The following is a 20,946-nucleotide window of genomic DNA, read 5'->3' as shown; positions in this document are numbered from 1 at the left end:
AGCTTAGACCTCCATCCATTTGAAATGCTTTATGGATGCCTTTTCATCACTTATGATTTTCTCTGTACTAAAATATATCACCTCACTGGATAAATAAATTCCAGCAGACTCTTCACCAGCAATGGAAGTTCAGCCTAAGGAGAAGGGAAATTCTATATTCCACCTTGGACACTTAGTACTGGCAAAGTCTCTTCCCTCATCATCTCCTTCTCTAGGCCAACTTGGGAAGGACTGTATAGTGCAATCTTGTCCACTCCATCAGCTATCAAGGTAGCAGGGCTGGACTTCTGGATGCACCACACCTGACTCCAGGGTGAGGAAACAGAGACTGGTTGAGTGTGAGCAACTATCCAAATACTCCTGTGAACCCATAGAAGACTTAAAATTCTTGTTCAAAAAGAAAACAAAGACTTCAGATAAGTAATCTAAGATGTTACTCTTAGCCCTTTTACTAATTACTTTACCACTCAAAAGAGAGTGCAAACCATGAGCAGAGGAAAAAAGAAAGAAAGAAAGAGAGGGAGGAAGGAACAAAAGAAGAAAGAAAGAAAAAGAGAGACAGAGCAAGGGAAATGAAGGAAGGAAGGAAGGAAGAAAAGGAGGAAGGAAGGAAAGAATGAAGGAAAGATAGAAAGAAAGAAAGAAAGAGAAATGAAGAAAGAAAGGAAGAAAGGAAGGAAAGAAGGAAGGAAGGAAGGAAAAAAGGAAGGAAGTAACAAAAGAAAGAAAGAAGGAAAGAAAGAAAGAAAGAAAGAAAGAAAGAAAGAAAGACAGACAGACAGACACACAACTAGAAGGAGGAGGTATGGCAAAGCAAAAGGCAGAACCAGAGCACTCAAAGAAAAGTCGGTGGGGGAGAGGAAACATTTTTCCCTGAGAACTGAGACAGTAAGAGAAACTTGAAAGCAAGGGACCCAACAGGGCTCAGCAAGATGAATTTAAGGAAAACACGGCATGCTTAATTGTGAGAAGTTTTCTGATAAATTCTACTTTTAAAAGTTTTTTGATAGATAAATCAACACGTTGAAATGAATGTTAAAGGAGTAGATAAAATTCTCAGTTGCTCTCAGTTACTTCTGGCCTTAGTGGAAATCCTCACTGAGTTTAGGAAGTGTTCCAATACTTATGTAAATATGTGTAAGCATTTCAAAGAATGTTCAGATTGTTTTATAATCTGATATTTGTAAGATTTGTTTGCAGTATGTAAATGCTTACAATTTGAATTTATAAGTGAATTTAGTGAATTTTTATTGCACAATAATGTTTGGTCTGCTTTAATTTCTCACAAAAATTGCAGATGGGGCTGGGAATATAGGTCAGCGGCACAGTGCCTGCCTGGCAAATGTGAGGTCCTGAGTTTGATTCCCAGTACCAGAAAAATAAAAAATACAGATGGGCAAAGCTTCATTGCTAGAGCTACTCAGAAACATGGTGATATTGCCACAATTAGAGGGCCATTTTCATAGTTTTTTTTTCTGCAAATATTCTGAATCTCTCAGCCTGAAAAATATACACTTATATAAAAACTTCATGTATGTCACTTTACAGTATTTATCCGTTTATTTCCAATAATCTTACAATAAAGCAATATATATATATATAAATATATAGGAAGAGAGAATTTTAAATATGTTATCATTTGTGTATTATTAAGTTTCATTTGAGACTTCTTATTTACTACTTACACCTGATCTGACGCTGCTTCTCAGATGTATGTTTCTCCCAATGTTGCTATCGATGGTACCGAGGAACAAAGAGCATGAAAAGCAAACACCATTTCTATATAACAAATAATTAAGCAACACCAAATTTTCAAACATGTAGGCATTTGTCTTCCCCTATTTTACACATAAGAAAGGAGTCCAAAAGGGAAAAATCCAAAGACTAGCCAAGATATTTTTATATTTTGAACTGTATGAAAATATGTGATTTCAAACAAAACAAGATTTATAAAATTTTAAATTATCATTCTTCATTTTTGAAAAGAATGTTTTGGGTGACAGTGTAGTGAGATATCTTAGCATCCTTTAAGTCTACTTAGTTCAACAAAAATTTCATTAATAAAACTCCTCAGGATTGTTTTTATTGCATTAAATTGCTTTGATACAAATGAAACAATTCCAGTTGGGGGAGGATAATAGGCAGATATAGGCACATCTAGGTTGACCCAGGACTGTCTTTAGTCCCCGAAATTGATGCGAACATTGTCATGACTGAACCCATGTGCAGGCATCAGGGATGCCTTGTTTAGTACAATTCAGCCACTCTTAAAACCTGTCCTTCAGTTTACTTGTCACAGCAACAGCAAGTGTTTTCTTTACGGTTCTACAAAGGAATAGAACTGTAAAATTCATGACATTATTATAACATGTGAAAAATCATATAACATATGAATAGAGTTTCAAACAGCACTGGGATTGAATTTGAAATTAGATTTTATATATAAAAATCACTTTATAGATATATTTGTAGGAATGAAATATTTATAGTTTTTAGGTTGTCCCAACTTACAAGTTACTTATTTCTGTACAGTTGTACAAAGGAAATAATGTTTATTGAACGTCTATCTGATAAGTTGTTAGTATGTATGAGCATGTCATACACTTGGAAAATAGCACGGACCTCATTTTAGATTCAATTATTATTTCAATTCAAAATACGTGTATTAGCTCTTTAATGCAACATTTGTCAATCTCTGTGCTATAGTCAAGAGAAAGCAAAGATACGTAAGTCATTATCCTAAGAAATTTACCAATTAAGGAATGTTCACCTATCTATACTAACAGAAATAAATGTAGAAAACTTGGTGGAGGTTCATCCGGGCTAGCACTGTCCAAAGCAAACACAATATAAAACATGAATCAGAGATATACATATGATTTTATATGTTCTAAGTGCCATGCATTACTTTTTTCCTAATAAAAAAAGAAATAAGTGAAATAAATTATAGTAATATTTTCTTTAAACCAATATCATTATCCAATATCATCCTTATCATTGGAGAGTGAAATTTAAAATAACTGAGATCTTTTATATCATTGTTTCACACTAAATTTTAGATCTTCCAAATCTAGAATTACCATATATATATGTGGACACAATTTAATAGACTATGATTTTCCAGTTGTCTTTTCTAAACATATAGCCATTATCTTAAACTTTACTTCAATCTAGAGACTACAGTCCTTCAAAAACACAGTTAAATATAAACTCTATTTCTTGTCTTGCAGTGCTGGAGATTGAACCCAGGGCCTTCCTTCCAAATGCAAGGTAAGTGTTCTACCACGGAGTTACATCCTAGATGTGACATATTTTAAGTCCTCAGTAGCCACATACTGTCTACTGTCTATTGTAGTGAATAACACTGACAAGACTTCATTAATTGGTCAGCTAGGTTATTTTCTTCAGCAACGTCTGCTAGATACAAATCATTTCTGGGCTTTAAAGAAAAGACAACAAGGTAGTTACATGGAAAAACTGATAATCACCCCTTGTAATCAGTCGTCTAATGATCTGGAAAGCAACGTTAGGAAAATATAAGTAGTATTTTTTTTGTGCTAAGAAGGTGCACCCTGAAATCATAAGTCTGATTCAAAAGCTGACTCTTATCTCCTATCAGTGAGATTCCATATTTTACTTTTCTGTGATTTAGTTACTTCATTTGAGGAATGAAAATTAAGGTACTTAGTGGAAAGAGATGTTGCGATATTCTAATTCAGAATGTTGGACTGTGATGCCTGGTACTCCATACTTTCAAAAGATAAGTAGTTCAGATGATTCTGCAATAACAGGACTGTGAATCTGTTTTGCCCCAAAAAACCAATGATTACATGTTTTATATATGAATTAAAATATTTCCTCTCAAAATTTAACTGCATAGTCACCAAGAAACTTACAATAGTTTTACAGAGATTATTATTTATGAAATTGTGTTTGTTACAATCTAATAATCTTTTCAGGTCTCTACGTCTATTTATAAGTATTTGTTTATAATTTTCTGTCAGGTATGGATATTGAGTTTAGTAAGCCATTCTTTTCCAGTTTCCTTTTCTAAATATATTCCCATCTTCTTAACCTTTACTTATTTAGACACCGTGTTCCCTCAAATACATCATCAAAGCTCTAACTTTGTATTTTATCTAAATATTGCTGGAAAATTATGCCAATTCTCCATGATGAATATATGTATTACATATCACAAACATACACTAATAAAAAAGAAAGAAAAAATTGTCAAGTACCAAGACTGACTCCAAATTTATTGTTTTTACCATTTCTTTCCCAAGGTGATGGGTAACAAATCCATTTGTAAATGCTAAGAAATCACTTTGTTACTGCATGACATACCCAGCCCTATGTAATTCTTAAAGCAATTAATTCTAAATTAATGGCATTTGAAACCTTGCCATCATGTGTAAGAGTACGTCTCTCTGAAAATGGTGGCAGAGTTCTAAGTTAAGTGTCAAATATCCATCTCTCCCCACAATACAGCCTTGACAGTCAGACTGCAGAAATTTGGCTCTAGCTGCTGTCCATACATAGGATTCACCTTTTCCCATCTTAAGCTGCTCATGAACTAAGTATCTGCTTTACTATATACTTCCACCATGATGTTTCTGGTTTGGAGCAAATGACCATGGACTGAACCAAATGCAACCTTTCCTCCTTTAACTTGTGAGAATTGGGTGTTGTGTCCCAGCAATAGGAACACATACCTACTTCCATGCCCATTTGTTACAACGTGTGTCTTCTGCCAAAGATTTGTCTCCTTTTCTGGCTAACCAGGAGATAAAAGTTTTCTTGTAGCTTCTCTAACTGACTCTGAAGTGAGCAAGTGCTATTTCTTTATTTTTCTCCCTTAGTCTCATTCAGTTTTCTCTTTTGGTCTAGAGACCATCAATCTGGAGTACAACCTATGACATTTGCTTATTTGTGGCCCATCAAGCTTTCATATATGGCTTCATCTAGTTTGGGATGTGGACTGTGAGCCACGGATTACACAGTAAAGCCCCACAGAGGCTGTGTGGCTATAGGTAACTGCCAATTTTTGGCAGGAAAGTCATCAATGCCAGATTTGATATTACAAGAGAAACCCAAATATGAGTGATTTGTGTACATGTGTGGGATCTACTAACTCATAAATGAGGGAAAATAATTAAAATCCTAAATAATGTTATAGAAGTCCAACAAAACAGATCAGTGGGCTCAGTGGTTCATAGTCAGTGTTTTAAAAATTATGCTATAATCTCATAAAAAGCAGAATCTTGTACTCAGAGAAAAGCCTGTACAGTTTCTTATCTCTGCTTTAGCCAGGTAGGCCAGTGGACAGATTACCCCATAGCAGGTGCCTTGCTAGAGTTTCATCAGCCAGGTCAGTGGATACTTTGACCTCTACCTCAGCAAGAGTAAAGAAATTATCAACCACCAACAGAGTGACAAAATCTAGAATACATTTTTTTCAGTCCCATACCTTTGGCACAAACCTTGGGTGGTACACAATTATATGCTAGGCTAATTCATCTTGGGGTCCCAATTTGATTATAAACCTTCTGTGAGAGAATCAAGAGTGAATTATTCCCTTTTGATCATCTCACTGAGGAGGATGTAAAGATACCAAACTTAGAATAGTTTTAAGGATAAAGTGAAATAAAATAGGCCCATGAACATAATTTTAACTTGTTACATAAATATCATGGTTTCTATAGTAAAATGTGTCTCTGCTAATGTACACAACGAGAAACATTTCCTTTCTCAGATCAGGGATATTTTTACAATGGAATTTTCAGGTTCAGTTTCTTTCCTCCCAAACTTTCCAGTGCTATCACCAGAGCTACAATAACATCGCAGTGGGCCATAGAAGCTCACAGATCTGGTTTTAGGAGTACCATCTTACTTAATAACTATGAGGCCTTAGGCAAATTATTTCACTTCAGTTTCATGATTTTAAATAAAGACAAGAGCTATTTTGGAAGGATATGTACATTTAAAAATAATTTTAAATATCTTGATACCTAAAATGTGTGAGTATTATTTTTCTCAAACTAGGATGACTTCTCTGCTTCAGCAGTCACCATTCTCGAAAGTCTGCTCCATTGTCTTCCCATGTGGGTTGGGTGGAACTGACACAGCCCTTAGCAACTTGGGTCACTGTGTGACCCTAACATGGCCAAATAGATCATCACACACCTTTGGCCACTGTCACTGGCTCAGAGGAGACCCCATGACTTAATTAGAGGCAATTCTAGGTCTTTGGATAGAGTTTTTAAAGAAAACATAAACTTTTTTTCTGGGGTTACTAGGCTGCAGCATGCAGTGCTACTGATGGCTATTTCTGGCATCTTGTGGGAGAGCCTGCCTAAGAATTATGCCAGCACAAGTAAAAACAGCCCAAAATGGAGAAAAAGGACTGTCCTGATTCTGTTGCTTTAAGGGTGGAATTTTTCTGATATTAAAAATAGACTTAACCCATCCATGTTCCTCCTTCTTTTCTTCTCTCTTGTTCTCCCCCGTTCTCTTCCTCCTACCTTCCCTCCTTTCTAGCCTGTGTCCTTCCTTCTCTTTTCCTTTGAAAGTAATTTCTGTCAGGCTTGGGTCACTTTCACTGGAAAGGTCTCTTACTAATACAACAGATATCCAATAAATATTAACTATACTTTCTTTACCAACATCACCACCTCGGGACTGTTTTGGAAGCAGAGACATGGAGGTGGCAAAGAAGGAAGCAGCATAAAGAAGAAATAATGGGTGAGGAGGAGAAAGGAGAAAGACATCCATGCTTTGGATGTCAGAGAGAGCCTTGGTGGCTGCTTGTTCTATAAAGCTGATATGCAAAGAATAGTTGTAAACCAGAAACCGTCCATGTGACAGTTCATGTATTCATAAGCTTTCAGTTAGCATCTACCTACCTTTCCAATTTTCTGTTAAATTATATTGGTATGAAAAAGCTCTATAGTTCCAATTAAAACATAACAAATAATTCTCCATCCTAATATAACAACTAAAGCTTTTGCAGCAGTGACAAACCAGGCAGGAACTTGAACTTGAAGCCCCTCGAGAAGGATTTCTCAAGTAGCCTTGAGACAGAGGAGTGCACATCTTCTTGGGGTGGATGATAGAAGAAATCACTGTTTTTAAATTGCCCGTGAAACAATCAAGGACAAAATACAGCTTTTAAATGAGTACATATCTACATTCCATAATTAATACACATCCATTTCTGCCACAGATCTAAAATACCTCATTCTATTTCCAGTAAACTACCACGTTGTCAAAAGGATATTTCTTCCCATAGGGCTAATGAGTCATCTGAAATTTTGAGAACTTCAGAAAGGAGAAATGTTCCATAATAAGGCGTAGGTGAGGAATTTGTATGTATAGCCAAATGATACAACATCAACCCAAGCTAGGAAAAGGAAACTGTGAAAAAATACTGTAAGGAAAAAAAGGTGTGTTCACAAACTAAAAGGTGCCTTGTTACAGAGCTAAAATAAATAAACAAACAAAAGAAATCCCACTTGGAATCATGTTCTGAAGACCAGTGGATCAGAGCAAATATCATATGGAACATTCTATGACTATATTAGGAAAGCCTTTTTATCTTTTTTCTTCCCCTTTGTACTTAGCTTGGACTTCTGAAGGTTTAAAACATCTGAGGGTCTGTGAAGCTCCTAATGCTTTCACGTATCAGGAAATGCTTCTAAGCAGGTTACTATTTCTTCAGTCATTACTACAATCCTTGACTGTGGTTTAAACCACTCTAACAATTTTAGCAGAATGTTCAAATATTACATAACTTAAAACTGGGACAAAGAAGATAAAAATATGTGGGCATATGTTGTCAGAAAATCCACCATCAGCAGTGACATTCTATAAGCTCACTGACATTGTCTTTGTAGAAGATCATAGACACTTTCAGTGTGTTATGTTATTTCTATTCATATAAATTCCTTTGTATGCACACCACTGCACTTTAACCCAAAATGTAACATAAAGAATGGATTGTGAAACCATTTTTATCATCTATACCATTGTTTGAATGTTTATCCCTTGCAATGCACCTTTCGAAATTTACTTACCGTTACTACAGTGAAAGAGGTGGTGACTGTAGCTGGGTGTGGTGGTATACACCTTTAATCCCAGCATTTGGGAGGCTGAGGCAGGAGGATGTTTGTGAGTTCAAGGCCAGCCTGGGCTACAACGTGAGCTCAAGGCCAGCCTGAACTGCATAGTGAGACCCTGTCTCAAAAAGACTAAAAAGAAAGAAAATAAAAGGTGATGACTCTAAGAGGAGATTAGGCTGTAAGCGCTTCCTTCACAGGTGAGATTGATGCCCCCATAAAAGGTGATTTCTGGCCCTTCTTGCTCTGTCATGCCTCTTCACCTTTCACAACACAGATGATCACAGAAAGGCCTGCCCTGATGCTAGTCCCTCAATCTTGAACTTCTCAGCCTTCAGAACTCTGAGTCAATAAATTTTTGTTCAGTATAAATTCCCTGATCTCAGATACTATGTTATAGCAACACAATGAGGTTAAAACAGTTACCTTGTTTTATTTTTTATATATTATTAAAAGAGAAATGAGATGCTTTATATATAGATACAAAGGACACATCAGTTATTGTGTTGTACTTGAATCTTACGGAAGTCATTTAACAGTTCACTTTGGACAACATTTAACAGCTCACTTTGGACAACAAGTCTATGCTCCAGATGTCAGAAATGATGGGAAATCTTCTCCTAAGTGCAACTTTTCTACTGATATTTGCACCATTAGAGCCTGTAGCTATTCTGGAATATTATGTGTATGTACTGAATGATTTCAATAAGGACTGCTTTACTAATCTCTGATATTCATCACTAATATAAAATTAGTCATCAAATATTGAAAGAAATATCATTTTTTAAAAGTGGGGATTCTGTTAAGCAGCTCCAACTTTAACTGTAGAAAATTTGAGAACTTATGGTGATTCATTATTAAAATAATCCAATTATGAAGAAAATTTAAGAATAGAAAACAGTACACAGTGGGCATAGAAAATTTTAAAAGAAAAGTAGTAAGAGAGGAAAATTTTTTTCTAAAGTATATCATGTTAGTGTTTGATACTTTAGTCTTGCAAAAAGTTTCTCCTGTTTTGCTGTTTTTTTTTTTTGTTTGTTTGTTTGTTTGTTTGTTTTTCTCTGGTACCGGGGACGGAACTCACGACCTTGCGCTTGCCAGGCAGGTGCTTTTGCCGCTGAGCTAAATCCCCAGCCCCTTGCTTTGCTGTTAAATGACTTAAATTTGAGGATTTGCTTAATGTCAATTTGATGAGAAAATTTCTTCCCGATAAAAATATTTTTCTTATCAGGTTGTTCTCCTTGCACATTGTGATCTACACCAAAATGTCAGAACACTTTTCCTTTCTTACACAATGTGCATTTGAAGATAAGAATGGATGATGCCAAAGAGAAGTTCAAATAAGAGCCTAACAAAATTTATTTGGCTGAACTTCAGTTTCATAAAACGTTTTTTATAAGTTTGCATAATTTTTTTTCTGTCTGCCTTTATGTACTTTGTTACATATAATTCATTATAAACCAATCATGGACTACGTTTTTGAGGAACTTCCCCTGAAGACAATACCTTTTATCAGATATTGTCTCTTTAATTTAACAGAAAAGATTGGTTGGATAGTCTGGTTTCCACAGGAAGAATTCTATCCTTGTCAACATGTATTAGTTTGGTTTTTCTCAGAGTATTTTACAAACAAGGATACAGAATAAGTGCCCTGGTGCTAGATTTCATCTCTGCGTGAAGGGGTTGACTCTGGGGGAATATGGTAATTTTTAGATGGTGATTACTACCAGAGAATGGGGTATGGAAGTCTGAGCAAAATGCCTACTGAGGATGGAGCTCACTCACCATCATAAGAGCAGCCTCTGAAGAGACTGGCTACGAATTAAGCAACACACACTATGGTGAGAATGAACTTAGGTGCTGGATATATCTGAGTCTTTACTTCAATAACAAAATAATTTTAAATGAGTTTTCAAAGATGATTTTTTTGCTGTACTGGGAACTGAACCTCAAGAACTTGCCTGAAAGCTACATCTTCAGCCCCTTCAAACATAATTTTTTTAAAAATATGAGACAGAATCTCATTGAGTTGTTAAGTTTTTCATGCTAGGCTGGAACTTGTGAGCTTCTTGCTTCAACTTCCCAAAGTGCTGGGTTTACAGGCAGCATTTTCACATTTCTTATACAAATGAGACTCAGAGTTTCCTTACTTTGAATTTTGGTTTTTCAACTAGCATATTAAGTAATTTTGAAAGAATTGATTTAATGACAAAATAAAATTTTGTCCTAATTTAAATGGCAGTTATGAGATAATCTCTGTAACCAACTAAATTAATTAAAAGAAAATGAAATCCATGGAAAATATTTCTTTTCCTTCCTTTAGTACTGTAGATTGGGCAAACCAGTTTTAATAAAGGGAAAGTTTATTACACTTAAACCAGTTGTATGCTGAAAAGTGAAAAAAAAAAACATGTAAACATAGAGCTAGTCATCTTTTTTATGAGGCTTGTGCCTCAGAATTTATATTAGCCAATGAGAAGAAATGTACAAAACTCTTAAATCATGATAAAAAAATTGCCAAACTTTTGCATGCACTTGACAAGGACAAACTGCATATAGAACTGGGATATCAATAACATTTCCTAAAGTTTTAGGGGAGTTGGTGCTTCATGTCCAACTAAAACTTCTATTTGCTTAATTGTAACATCTTTTTCTACCCTTCAACCAAATGTATTGCGTCTGGTGAAAAAATGTTAAAAAATTAACTGAAGTTATAAATTTAATTATATCAATACAACAAACATTTTATTTGTCTTTTCCTGTGTTTTCTGTTTGATTTGGTGGAATAGTGGAGATAATAAAGACTGTGTGCTTAATAGAAAAGTATTCATTCCAAGCATGTGTACAGAAAATGCATGCAGTCAGATAATATTTGTAGGCTCCTCAGCACATTACATTTTTGTTAATTCTTATCAACATCAATGTATTTCTGCCAAAAGATCAGACAGCAGTATATTTCTACCCAAAGGTAAAATAATTTGTAAAACTATAGTGTATACATTTTTTTCTATGTGAGAAGATGTTTCCTCAGGGAATTAATTGTTTTATTATGCATAACATTACAAAGATATTGGAAACCCCTATAGTGTCCATTTTTGTTCCATAAAAATTAATACTATTATTTTCTGAGGTCTGCAATACATGATAATTTCAAGATTTTTAAGTCCAAAAAGTACATAAAATTGTACAATAAATATAATCCTTGGGGAGAATTTCTTAACTCACTAATTTATCTGCCTACACCTAACTGTTATTTTTCAGTGACTATCATGCTGTACTTGGGACAGCTCCATATGTTATAATCAATTTACCTTGAGGTGTACACATAAAACATCCCAAAATGTTTCTCATTTCATAAAAGGTCGGATACTTTATAAGTTAGGCAAATTCAGACAGCAATGGTGCTACAACAATCCAACATATGCAGTAGGGAATTAGCAGCAAAATATGCACAATAAACACTCACTTTTTTATTGATATAATACGGATCCAGGTCCTCCAAGGGTTCTGACACCATCTCTGGAGGAATGTCTCCATAAATAAATGGAAGGTTCTTTCCAGCTTCCAAGTCACTGTTTGGCTTTGGGCCATTTTCATCATCATCTTTTTTGTCTGGTTTAGGATTCTGGGCCTTTTCTTCTGCAATGCGTCTTTCAATAGCCGCAAGAGATTCTCTGGTGAAGAAGTTGAAGCTGTCAGGTCCTGGTGGTACAAGCACTGTTTGCTCCATTTTGTCATCCTGCACATTTTAATTACCATTTACTCTGCGTATGAAATTCCTAAAAGAAAATGCAGATATATTACGGAAGGGTTAAGATATGTTAATATCTATAAATGCTTGTCATGAAATATGTTTCTTCTGTAGGTTAGAATGTAATTTCTAAATAAAATTCTTTTTTTTTTTTGGTTTTTCTCTGGTACCAGGAACCGAACTCACGACCTTGCACTTGCCAGGCAGGCGCTTTTGCCGCTGAGCTAAATCCCCAGCCCCTCTAAATAAAATTCTTAACAAATGTGTTTTCTATGTTGAACTTTGCTAAGCACCCCATGCTCATTAACGTGTGTGCTGTATTTATAGAGGAACGGGACCATGAGTTTAAAAAGTGGTTCAGATATAGCCTCAGGGAGGTTCATTAGACCAGTTACCACCATGTCAATACTGGACTGTTCACTCTGAAACCCACCCAGAAGATGAAGTGTGCACCTAAGAGACAAAGGATGACTCAGTCAGCAAGGATGGAAGAGAAAGGAGTTGTCTCTCAGATGACATAAAGTCAAAACCGCTAGGTCTGACAAGTGACTCTTTGCCAAGCTGATCAGAGCAGTTCATTGCTTTCAGCCTTAATGACCAATTACATAGTTACTGTGGTCCTAATGAATCTGGATGTATTCTACTTTTTGAGATTATTGAAACCTGCTCACTTCACTTCTCACAGAAGGCTAGGTTTACCTGTCAATGTACTGACAAAGCAGTAGTTCAAGATTGGACAAACACTATTTATATGACGGAGAATTCATAGGCTGGGATGAAATTAATAGGTTGAGCCAGAGATAGAAGATGATTATTCATGCAGGAGATAGAAGGATTTTTCTATTCCAAGAAAAATGATTCAAAAATAAGATCATGCCCTAAACTAAATGGAAACTGACGTATTTTTCTTCACTAAAGCAATGATGATATTCTTGCTGATTTTGTAGTTCTTTAGTTCTAAACATACTGTGAGGATCTGAGATAAAACTGTCAACAACTTAAAGCAGAGTCAGACTTGATCTCATGCCAGAGGCCAAATCTCAGATGCATTGTTTTAAGGTATATTTAATATGAACTCGAATTTCACAGATATTACTTCCCCAGAGCCTAAGCTATGCTTGGACACAAATTTTATTCAAATACTATACTAACTCATTAAGCTGAGCAAGCTATGACACAGTTCAATAGAGCACTGGTGCATATTAACTACAAAAATAAAATTTCAGACATAATTATTTTGAGGAGTGCTACAGAGACTTCAAATTTTACCAAAGGAGGTTCCCACTGCTAGTACATTTATGATCATATTCTCCAATACATGACCAGAAAGGAGAATCTAACTCTAAATATGTTCCCTTGGGCCAGGGATGTAGCTCAGAGGCATAAGCACTTGCCTGGCAAGCCTGAGGTCATGAGTTCGATTCCCAGTACAAACAAAGAAATAAATGAATGAATAAATAAATAAATAAATATGTTCCCTTGGTTTTTTCAGTGAACTTTTCAGAGATTCTTATAATGCACTTAAAATTAAATTTGACTTTCTAGTGCTTTTTAAAAGAAATAGAAAAGGAGTATTTTGTCTAAAAACCTCTAATTCTTCAATAAGCATCAGAAAAATACTAACGCTTGTTTATTGGAAATATGAGTTCAGAGATAAGAACTATGGCTCATTTTCTCATAAAGGAGGCATTCTGACAAATAAATGTATGGTTTTTATTTTAACTAAGTAGTTTCTTGATATAATATATGCAAATGGTACAGAGTGAAAACATTGAAAAGAAAAAGCGGTGTAATATCTCCACTTTGTTTCTCTTTCTTATAGGCAATAACTATTATTTGTGTCTCATATATTCTTCTATGTATGTAATATGTATCTGCTAACACATTAGTATGTGTTTATTCATTCTTGCTCTATTAAAAACATGTATGCAAATAGTATTTCACTCTACAAATATTTTGCATCCTGCATTTCTCACTGAAAAAATATATATTACAATCATTTCCATTTCAGTTTTTATAGATTTGACCCATTCCTCTTGTAGTTTTCCATTGCACATAGGAGTTATTATTTATTGAACCAATTCCTCAGTCATGGGTATTCAAGCTCTTTCCAATATTTTGTTATTATAAATAAAATTGTAATTAAGATATTTTTCCCATGTACTTTAACATATAAGCAGATATATTTGCAAGATTAATTTATAAAGGTATTACTGACTTTTGTCTTACTTTTTCATGACTGGGACGGAATATATAACATCCACAATGTCATGGAGGGGAGGTTTATTTTGACTCATGGTTTTCAGAGGTTTCAATCCGTAGCTGGCTGGCTCCAAGACGGGAAGGGTAGAGTGGAAGGGTATGGTAGAGGAACTCTGCTCACATCATAGTGGCCAGGAAGCCGAGTCACAGAGGAGCTGGGAAGGGAGATGAAACTGAACCTACACCTCCAGTGACCTCTCTTCCTACTAGGCCTGACCTCCTAGTAATACATTTAGCTGTGAATTCATTGGTGAGATAACCCTCCGATGTGCACAACACCCCATGATCCAATCCCTTTCCACACACATGGAAATTTGGGGGAATCTTTTATATCTAAACCAGCATAGCTCCATAAACTATAAATATTTACATTTGGAAGATATTACCAAATTAAACTTTACAAGGTAATTCTCCTGCCATCAGTGTAACACACTGCCATTCTATCTATGCCCTCAACAACATGTTGTACTATTATGTTTTCCATATTTATTATGTGATAGGGACAAATACAAGCATAGTTTAGTTTAATTTTGCATTCGTCTTACTAGAGGAGAAGAATAGAACACATTTTTCAACTATTTAAGAACTATTTTTAATTTCTCTTTCTGTACCTGTTTAAAAAGCCCTGGTTTTTTGCTTTATTTTTCTTCTAAAATTATAGCACTTTTTAGGTGTGATTTAACCATCGATTTTGTGAAAGATGGCCTTTTAAAGAGACTAAAGTATGTTTTTGACTATAATATTCCAAGCTATATATTAAAAAATTCAATTAAAATGTTGAAAATGCTGTGTGCTTCTTACCCCTTCTTTGGCTTCAGGATTTTGTGTGATGTTTAGGAAAACATCTGGGGAGTATGTAGTAGGAGGTGCAAGGAAAGACTGGAAAGAAAATATAGCCACATACATGGAAAACACATGCAGATGTATGTACATTAGTCATATTTTGTTATTGCAATTTTGGTATTTCGGTGGCTTAATTCATAAAGTTAAATCTTTGATTGACATATTTAGAATTTTTTCTATGGAGTAAGGTAGAAATCTCCTGCACCTCCCCATCTCTTTTTTGGCTACTCAGTTATTCTAACATTAATTGCTGAATATCTTTTTCCTACTAATGCACATTAACACGTTAATTTATAGTGTGTAAGAGACAGAGTTTTGTATCTACTTATATAAACTCCAAAGTAAGCAACAATCTTAACAAAGTAACCTTGAAAGTAGTTTTATTAAAGTCAATAAAAGAAATCAACACTACTGTTTAATGATTTTCTGAAATACAATCTACTCAAATTATATATGTGAATTAATTGCACTATATAATGATAGAGATAAAGGATATTACATTACAGTTATTCATATATTGTATGATTTTATGTCTAGAATGTTCAGGAGACAAACCTAGAAAATTTCTAAATGCAGTAAAAGAACATATCTGTGTTCAAAATTAACATAAAAATCAGTATATTTTCCTTTAATGGCAATATGAGTTTAAAGTAACAATGAAAAAACTTGATGACCCCCGACTATGATGAGGCCCAAGTACCTCTTCACCATTCCTTTGTACTGGAAGTCTTAACTAATGTGTAAGTCAAAAAATCAATAAAGGTAAACAGATCAAGAAGGAAGAAATAAAATTGGCTTTGTTTACAGATAAGATGACTATCTTTACTGAAAACTTGAAAATAATGACTGAAGGAATACCAGGAATGAATAAGTGACTATAGAGAGGTTACAGGAAACGAGGTTAATATCTGAAAGTCAGTTACTCTTTTATGTACCAGCAATGAACAAGAAGACTTTGAAATGAAAAACATAATATAATCTACATTGGCATACCCCTAAATGAAATACTTAGATATAAATCTAACAAAATATATACAAGAGCCATATAAGGAAAATTATAAATTTCTGAAAAAAAGAAATTTAAAAATAACTAAATAAATGAGAAATTCCCTATTCAACAGTAAGAAGGCTCAGTATTGTTCAGGTATTACTTCTTTTTGTTTGTTTGTTTGTTTTTGTTTTTTGTTTTTTTCCAGTACCGGGAATCGAACTCATGACCTTGCGCTTGCCAGGCAGGCGCTGTGCCACTGAGCTAAATCCCCAGCCCCATGTCCAGGTATTACTTCTTCTTCACTTAATTCATAAGTTCAAAGCAATTTATGGACACTGACAGATTCTAAAGGATATACAAGCCATCAAAGTTTCAGAATGTCCAATGTGGTATTGAAAATGAATGTAGTCAAAGGACTGATACTAACCCAGGTGTAGGGATTACTGTAAAGGTAAGGCAATCAAGGTGATGTGATATTGGCAAATATAATACACATCTATTTATATCTCAGTGAAACAAAAAAGAAAACCCAGAAATAGATCCACATAAATATACGTAACTGATTTTGGCAAAGAAGCAAGACAATAAAATGAAAAAAATTACAGTCATTTCAATACATATTGTCAGAACAACTGGACATCTGCATGCAACAAAGAAAGAGTGAAAGAAAAGTCAAAGAACCTACCTAGATACAAACTTTCTACTTTTCACAGATAACAACTCAAAGTGTAGCATAAACCCACACGTAAAATGCAAAACTATAAAATTCCAGGGAGAAAACATAAGAGAAAATCTTTGGCTTTGATGATGACATTTTAGATGTAGTACCAAAGGCAAGCAAGCAAACAAACACCAAACACCAGAAAATACTTTTTGCTCTGGTAGTGGGAATTGAACTTAGGACTTTTGCACTGAGCTAAGTGCTAAGTTGTATTTCATTTTATTTTTAGTTTGGATTTAATTTTATTTTATTTTTGGACTTAATTTTATTTTTATTTTGGACTTAGTCTCACTAAGTCACTAAATTACACAGGCTGGGCTTGAAATTGGGACCCTTCTGTGGCCAGTTTAGGGAGTACTGGAATTACAGGTTTGTGCCACCAGACCCATCTAGAAAATTCTTAAAGTAGAGAAGAATATATTTTTAAATTCTTAAGATAATTTTGGGTTTAATTCTTCTTTAGTATGAGAGCTGTTTGAGAGAGCATATTCAAAGTTTCAAAATTTCCCCATCTAACTCATTTATATTTAGTTTTATGGCATTTTGATCTGATAATATAGCTTTCACCATTTCTGTTTCTTTAAATTTGTTGTGGTATTCCTTTTATCCTAATATAAATTATTTATTGGATGACATTCCTATAAACACTAAAAAGCACCGTAGGAAGTTCTGGGTGTTACTGCACAGTAGAGAGACTGTAGATAATAGTAATACACTGTACATTTCAAACAGGCAGAAGAAAGGATTTTAGAAGTTTGTGCCATAAAGAAATACTTTTGAAGAAGTAAGTTTTCTCAACATAATTTAAATATTATGCCATATATATCAGACATGGTATCTAACTTGTGCAATTTTTATTTTATGTGTAATTAAACAAGAGAATCCTCAATTTTAAAACAAGATACATTAATAAATGATGGTGGCATGACATGTGTTAACAAGTAAATGAGTAAATGCAGTTTTGCCTTTACTTTAAAAATGTGAAATTTATTATATCACTGTGAAATGCGATATACTGAAATTCACCTTCTATTTAGGCCATCTTTATCTCTACATAGTTCTATTCTATTTTACTATGAGTTCAGAGAGTTAAAATAATGTCTTTATAATGTTATTTATTCTTATAGATTCTGGGATTTTTGTTCTATGAATTCTATGCCATTTGATATGTAGATAATGTTCATTGTCAGCTCTTTGGAAGTTACTCAGCCTTGCACAGTCATATATCACATAATGACAGGAATATGTTTTGAAAAACACATCATTAGATGATTTCTTCTTTGTGCACACATCACAGTGTGCTTGCACGATTCCAGATGGTAGAAGTAAATTTCTCAGTATTAGTAAATCAAGAGACATGGTGATCATGAGATGTATGAGGCTGCTTCCAACATACCACGGCACCATGTTTTCTTTACTTCAAATTGTTTTATTTTTTCCCTCTAACAACAACTTTGATAGCATATAATTCCTTCTTGTTTGCATTTATTTGGTATGTCTTCGTTTATCCATTTGGTTTCATTTTTTGAGTAAGCATTTGTCACAGCCAAAAGGTTTTCTTCGTTAGGTGGTTTGCTTTGGCCAATCATCTGGTTCTGGAAACCTTGGTAGTACAGGTACAGAAGGTTTATTTAACTCATGAAGCCTTCATAGTCCAGACTTCTTTGGTCATTTGAGATTTCCATCCAAATACAGAAGCTCACAAAGAAGCATTTAATTTTCACTATGGCATCTCACACAAAAAGCCTTAAAGATGAAAAAATCTCCTAAATGTTTTGTACCTGAAGAAATATACCTTTTTATAAGTTCGTAGCTTCTTCTTTTATAAGTTTGTAGCATCTCCCACCACTGCCCATAACTACTTGGGCTTGCATAGACAGCGCTGCTTAATGTTTGACTTTGCTTAGTTGGCCATTGGGTTTTTACACAAAACTTTACCCTCCAAACAATTGTCTTTGAGGCATAAAGATAATATTTTGTAATTTATCTATTTTAGTGCTCTTTTTAATTTTTTTGTTATGCGCTGGAGCTGGATGTCATCTAACTGTTCCCCAATAGACACAACTTTGCTACCATTACAGAGTTAGCTGAGAAATAGCATGCTGAGTAACTTCTCATGAGGCTTCCTTCCTCAACCAAATTCTTGAGTTTTGTGATGGTTAACCTTGATGATTGCATGGGTTGGCTTCAGAGACAGGAGATTAGGAAGGCACACTTTTGGGTGCGTCTGCATGAGCCTTGGTGGTGTGACTTGAGAGTCTGTATCTGGTCCCCAGGTTCTTCGTCTCTGGCTCTTCCTCTGGTTTGGTTCCCCGCCACTATGAAATAAGCAGCTTTCCTCCATGTTTCTGATTTGGCACCAGCTGATCATGAACTGAAACTTCAAAATCATGAGCCAAAAACATCTTTTTGTTTACATCAGGGTTTTTTTTTCTCAGCAATAGAACGGTGACTAGTATAAAGTCCACGTTATTTTTAAAACTTAAAGTTAATTCCCTTGCCTACTCTTGTGCCCAACGATGCTCTTACATTAGTGCAACAATTCTCTCATTTTTTCCTTTTCCTTTTCACTATTATTACCATTCCTTAGAATAATTGCTATTATTCTGTCTTATCTGTTTGGGAAGTCATTTTTAGGGAAAAATTATTAACCAACTATATAATCAACCATATATAGAGATCTATGATTTCTCTGGTTGCAGCTTTTGTAATTTATTTTTACAGGAAAGAATATCTAAAGCCCTTAATTTATTAATATTTTAGTCATGAGAGTTTAGAAGGCAGATATTGCTGGACATGGTGGTGCATGCCTATAGTCCCAGCACATCAGAGGCTGAGGCAGGAAGACTGTAGTGAGTTCAAGGCCAGCGTGGGCTGCACAGTGAGTGCAAGGCCAGCATGAATTACAAAGTGAGACCCTGCCTTAACAAGCACAAGGACAAAGACAACCACATGGACGTGGACAAGGACCAGGACCAGGACCAGAAGCAGAACAAGAACAAGAACAAAAACAAGAGCAAGAGCAAGAGCAAGAGCAAGAGCAAGAGCAAGAGCAAGAGCAAGAGCAAGAACATGAACAAGAACAAGAACAACAAGGTAGGCATTTAGGATGAGAAATCAATTTGCCTCAGACTCTGAACTTCCAGAAGATAAGTTTTTTTAAGAAACTCAAAGATAAGTAAATCATAAAATGAAGAAATAGCAAACATTGAAAACAAAAATTGATATCACTTTAATCCATCCCTCTCATTTAGTAGAAAACAAAGGAAGGAAAGAAAAACTGACATTTCTTTGTTTAGAGTTTCTATGCTTCCAACCTCCAATTTAGTATGTAACACATCCAAGGTCACATCATGTACAGATGCTAGAACTGCCATTAGAACTTCCCTGCTAACTCCCAAACCAATGACTTCCAATTCCTGATAGCTAGAAAATATGATTTTAAATTTAAATATAAATATGCAAGTATAACACAAGTAATCAGATTATACTAGTATGCACTCAATCAAATTTTATTCTTTGGAGTACTTTTGTAAAAAAATTTTTGTCTTCAGAATTCTGAAAAATGAAAAGTATTTAAAAAAAGACTGAGCTGGGTGTGGTGGCAGTCACCTGTAATCCCCGCACTTGAGAGACTGAGGCAGGAGTATCACTGTGAATTTGAGGCCAGTCTGGATTACATAAGCGAGTTCAAATTTGGGCTGTACTACATAGTTACCCTTTCTCAACCCCTTCCCCACAAAAAACCCTGCAATAGGATGGTGCTCATAAGACTCATATTTAGAATTAAGCACTCTAGAACCTGGTTGACTATATCACTACCTTTGTTTTAAACTTCGCTTCCATAACTTTTTGTATGTTGCTAAACCCAGTTATATCTAGTTATCAACTGACGAGATTATTTTATGAAATTCATCTGCCTGATTCCAATCTCTTCAACTCCAAAGTTGTAATATAATTATATCAGGTCTATGTATTTTGACCATCTTATACTACATAATTTTATATAAGGGGAATAAAAATATTTGCAATTCTGTCTCTAAATGATTTGATAGTTGTGCTGAGAAGAAACAAAAAATACTTTTGCCGAAATGACTGTCAGTCCTTCTAAAGTCCTAGCACATAGCTGACAGCATCAGCCATCAGGGCAAGAGACTTCATAAAGAAATATTTCTGTTGACTTTTGTAGTGTTCTTGCCACCCACTTTATAAAAGAATGTTAGTGCCGAAAAGTAAGAATACATGAAATGTTATTATTGTA

The 20,946-nt window shown here is 34.7% G+C and overlaps 1 protein-coding gene across 4 annotated transcripts in view; it reads right to left on the bottom strand.

Moving 5' to 3' along the window:
* The window catches only part of Scn1a (sodium channel, voltage gated, type I alpha subunit), a 147,854-nt gene that overhangs the window by 71,012 nt on the left and 55,896 nt on the right, over positions 1-20,946 (bottom strand). For all 4 annotated transcript variants that reach the window (XM_005393285.2, XM_013518812.1, XM_005393286.2 and 1 more), the window contains exon 2: positions 11,584-11,896. In XM_005393285.2, the coding sequence (XP_005393342.1) occupies positions 11,584-11,847 (264 nt within the window). In that variant the 5' untranslated portion in view covers positions 11,848-11,896. The remainder of the gene's footprint in view (positions 1-11,583; positions 11,897-20,946) is intronic.

Source organism: Chinchilla lanigera, unplaced genomic scaffold, assembly GCF_000276665.1.
Source record: "Chinchilla lanigera isolate Chin_1 unplaced genomic scaffold, ChiLan1.0 scaffold00048, whole genome shotgun sequence".
In the NCBI taxonomy this organism is placed as follows: domain Eukaryota; kingdom Metazoa; phylum Chordata; class Mammalia; order Rodentia; family Chinchillidae; genus Chinchilla; species Chinchilla lanigera.
The sequence above is the reverse complement of the archived record's forward strand: the minus strand, read 5'-3'. Positions and strand labels throughout refer to the sequence as shown.